The 4,701-nt window shown below is 41.4% G+C and overlaps 1 protein-coding gene across 1 annotated transcript; it reads left to right on the top strand.

The window, feature by feature from the left end:
- The first annotated feature begins 2,444 nt into the window (after nucleotides 1-2,444).
- LOC114748017 (nodulation-signaling pathway 2 protein-like) lies at nucleotides 2,445-3,917 on the top strand. Its single transcript, XM_028936374.1, has one exon. It carries the CDS (start codon nucleotides 2,445-2,447, stop codon nucleotides 3,915-3,917), a length of 1,473 nt encoding a protein of 490 aa, XP_028792207.1.
- The last annotated feature ends 784 nt before the right edge of the window (nucleotides 3,918-4,701 follow it).

The raw sequence follows: 4,701 nt of genomic DNA, 5'->3' as shown, positions 1-4,701 counted from the left end.
TTACAAAAATACAAAGATAATTACTAGGTTCCTACTATTACTGTATTCCTGAGCACGCCGATGGATTCCATAAGGTCAGTTACTAAATTAAGCTTTGATCAGCCAATGGAACGAGCGTCGAATCAGAGAGTATTTTCCAGGTTGTTGAGATATGCCCACGTGGTCCACTCACGTATCGTCAAAGGGGACATTTACGGTTTGACTTTGATGACGTGGCACCAAGCGAGCTCAGACTGCAAAGGATATTATTAGTGGTGTCAAGGCAGTAAACCACAACTAAGCCAGATTAAATTCCCTGATTAACCAATAATAAAGAAGATCATTTGGAGAAGTCGGTTGCTGGCGCGCGCGCCCTTTCATACGGAAACATCCAATACAAATTAAAAAAAAAAAAAAAAAACAATACATAACCGTATGATTGATAATTCTAAAGGGGTTAGGAAAAAAGTTCATAATTTAGAATTAAAAGGCTCAAACTAACACATATTGCAAACTTGCTCCTGTTGGCCAATGCATAAAAAAATTAAAATTCATTTGTAAAGTGAAAATTGTTGTGACTTCTTTGGGAGCATATGGATCATCACCTTCGCTTTTGTTTTTTTGTTTTCTTTTGCTTCTGAAAAGAAAGGTTTATTAGTTGGTCAATACTCCAGCGATGGACCAAATCGTAACCAATAACTCAATATATATACTCTACAAAACAAAAATTAAATACGCAATTGTGGATATAATTGTAATGTTTATTTTGAATGATGATGCGCAATACTTTCATAATTTTACATGCTCCGTGCAATATTATATCGCTGGGGTTATTCTAGTGAAGTACAAATATCAAAATCCGCCGCTAAATTATAGTTCTAAAAGTATCGAGTTCAATTATTATCATATTTTCAGTTTAAAAACCTACAAATACAACAAAAAAATACGCCGTTCATTAATGTCCAATAAAATGCGCGTACAAGAATAATGCGTAGCAATCGAACAGTTGAATCAGTTAAGAACTGTAGGGGCGGTCTCGATGACCTGTCCCACTCAAATCAGACGGTATATATAAAAATCACTACACAGTGAATTGCATATATGCATGCTGATGGAATTTCCAAGTTCCCAACATTCTCTAAGCACCAATAATCATGTTACCACCGTGCTGTTAATATCAAAACTAGTGTGGCATCTCATTTGATCCTAAATATAATAATCAATTTATTTTTCTCTAATATTTATTTATTTTATGCTTAAATTAAATTTTTATAGTAATTACATATATTAAAAAGTCATTATCAATAAGAAGTTCAAACACATGTAATTATATACAAGTTACCAACATTTTCTATGACTGATTTGGTGTGGCAAAAAAAAAAAAAACATTTGTGTCCAGCAGAGGTCATCATAAAAAGATCTCAAAATATAAGATCAGTCGTTAATTAAAAGCAAGAGAAAAATACAGGGAATAAACAGTGACATGGACATTAAAATATTGTTGTGAATATATATATATATATGTATGTATGTATATAAAGGCAAAAATGTAAAAGATAAGTCTTGTCCGCAACGCTTTTCGTTTTCCATCTACTGAGCTTTCATGTTGATGATTTCTATACGGAAGGTGGCCAAATTGTACTCTTTAAATATAACCCCTCTTCAGTGCCCATCTCATCCCCTTGTTTTCATATTTTTAATTTCTTTGCTTCTCTGTTTTCTCACACTTGCTTCTGGCCTTCCCATCCGGACACCATATATGAAATCAAGCATGCAATTAATCATCTAACATATGTTCGTATGATGCATTATTACTTGATTTATTCTCATCTCACTTTAATTGATGATTCATTTTCCAGCTGTATATACAAGCCCTAAGTATTTATACATATATACGCGTATATAACTATACCCTCGTTTTGCATACATATAGATCAGATGCAACAACAGCTCCCGATTCTGTGGAGTTAAACTTACAGATGAATGGAGATAAAATGTGTAACAATTTCAACGATGACGTAAAATAGACCAATAACAGAAAATAACTTAATCATTTATAATTAAGGAGTTGATTGAGATGTATAATACCTCTTTCAAAAATTGGATAGATAAACACAAGGGCATCTGACTGATTAAACATCGCGCAGGCATAATTAGTTCAAAGTTTAGAGGATGATTGAGGCCATTATAATAAGGGGGATCTAAACCATCTCCGTCATTCCCACCCTTAATATATTCTTCCTAATTCTCAATTTTTCTTTTTAAAAAATAAAGACACATCACAACCATTGCTTAAATATTAATTGAAGGTTTAATCACAAAGCATCCCTCTCCCTCACTGCCTAGCTATAAATCTCAAACCCTTACCCATCACTTAACATCTCTCATCAACGAGTTCTTCGTACTTGACTCCGTCTTTGGTAACAAATTAAACTCCCCCGCCCCCCTTCTGTGTCAGCTCAGCCATGGCCATGCCGGTTGACATGTATGCCATCCCTGAGCTCGACTTTTCCGACTACACCGCCGCTACTTCTTCCGACGAGGACTGTAATTACTGGAGCCACTGGTCACCCGTCGTCAACTGGGACGCCTTAACATGTGGGCCTGGCCATGAAGGCTTCCATGACCTCATGGAAACCATGATGGACGACGCAGCCGGGGCAATGAGCCCCGCAACGGATCCCAGTGTGGAAGAGGAAGGGTGCAGCAACTCTACTTCCACGACGGATGTAACCATGGCCGACGACGAAGTGAACGGCGGTCTGGAGGATTTCAAGGGCCTGAGACTGGTGCACCTCCTGATGGCGGCGGCCGAGGCTCTCACTGGAGTCAACAAGAGCCGTGATCTGGTCATGGTGATATTGGTTCGGCTCAAGGAGTTGGTGTCGCCGACCGACGGAACCAACATGGAGCGGCTGGCAGCGTATTTTACGGATGCCTTGAGGGGCTTAGTAGAAGGAGCGCACAGTACTAAGCATTGGAATTGGATCGCCAACAGTGGCGAAGAGAATCGTCACCAGACCGACATGCTGGCGGCCTTCCAGCTCCTTCAGGACATGTCACCGCACGTCAAGTTCGCCCACTTCACCGCCAATCAGGCCATCCTCGAGGCGGTGGCCCAGTACAGGCGGGTCCACATCGTCGACTATGACATCATGGAAGGGACGCAATGGGCCTCCTTGATGCAGGCACTGGCCTCCCGCAAGGACTCGCCACACATCAGGATCACGGCTATCTCCAGGACGGGAAGTGCGCGGAGATCAATCGCCACCATCCAGGAGACTGGCCGTCGTTTGACTGCCTTCGCCGCTTCCATTGGCCAACCGTTCTCGTTTCACCAATGCAGGCTCGACTCCGACGAAACCTTTCGTCCCTCCGCCGTGAAACTGGTTCGAGGGGAGGCGGTGGTCTTCAACTGCATGCTCCACCTGCCCCACCAGAGCTACCGGGCACCAGAATCGGTGGAGTCGTTTCTGAGGGGAGCGGCGGCAGTGAAGGCGAGAGTGGTGACTTTGGTGGAAGAGGAGGGAGGGCCAACGGGGAAAGATGTGGGGTTCGTGGGGAGGTTCATGGACAGGCTGCACCACTATTCGGCGGTGTACGATTCGCTGGAGGCGGGGTTTCCGATGCAGGGTCGGGCGAGGGCGTTGGTGGAGCGGGTGTTCTTGGGGCCCCGAATAGCCGCGTCGTTGGCCCGAATATACAGAATGGGGGAATCGGAGGGAGGAGAGAGGGGGTCGTGGGGAGAGTGGATGGGTGAGGAAGGCTTCAGGGGAGTGGACATAAGCTTCGCGAATCACTGTCAGGCGAAGCTGCTGCTGGGGTTATTCAACGACGGGTATGGGGTGGAGGAGATGGGCAGTAAAAACAAGTTGGTTCTGAGTTGGAAATCAAGGCGCTTGCTTTCCGCTTCTGTTTGGACTCCATTTGTAAATTAACCCACACAACCTTAATTAGTAATTACTATGCTCAACTCGCTCCATGGCTTCCTTTCCTTACCTATTAACTTCCCAACATCTTTTTGGAACCCCCAAATACGAGTCACCATGTACGTGCACATCAATCACTCTTCCATCCATTAGTTCGATCTGGATCTGTGAAAAATTAATGGCGCTTAATCGAATTTTGTTAGCTCATTTATATATCTTCTTGTTTTAGACGATGATGCGGAATTACAGATGGAACATATGGAAATCATCATTCCATTTCACTAGTCGCGGCTCTGGATAACTTGAGCCTCCATTACATTTATTTCTATAAACTGAGGTGCGCTCTATTGCAGACGAAGGAAAATAACACGATCATATATTTTATTGACAACTATTTGAGCTGTTCGAGTGTCAAGTACAAGGTGGTTTATGTTCTCTCATTCATGTCCTTTCGGAAATTTAGATCGTTCAAGAAATTAGGTTCTTTCTTCTTCTTCTTTTTTTGGAATTTGAACCCGTCAAACTCAAAACGTTGTCGATGAAAAAAGCTCCTGAACTCTTCTTTAATTTCCATAACTCTTTTCCCTTATCTTTCACCTCTAACAAGTAACAATACTGTGCGTATATATTGTATTACAGTAACTGGTTTTTTATATAAGAACTAATTTAATTTTTATTTTAATCTTAAATATAATATCTAAATCCTTCTTGTTTCTCATATTTATCTTTTTTTTTTAAGGTAGTCGTTGTAATAATGATAATTCTAATCAATACACTTGATTAGTAAGGATAT

Source organism: Neltuma alba, unplaced genomic scaffold (assembly GCF_004799145.2).
Source record: "Neltuma alba isolate B1F8T4 unplaced genomic scaffold, ASM479914v2 tig00005562_pilon, whole genome shotgun sequence".
NCBI classification, from domain to species: domain Eukaryota; kingdom Viridiplantae; phylum Streptophyta; class Magnoliopsida; order Fabales; family Fabaceae; genus Neltuma; species Neltuma alba.
This window is presented reverse-complemented; position numbering and strand designations above follow the sequence as displayed.

Bases quoted from the DNA above. Each gene is read 5' to 3' on its own strand.
- LOC114748017 (XM_028936374.1), top strand. From the start codon at position 2,445: ATGGCCATGCCGGTTGACATGTATGCCATCCCTGAGCTCGACTTTTCC.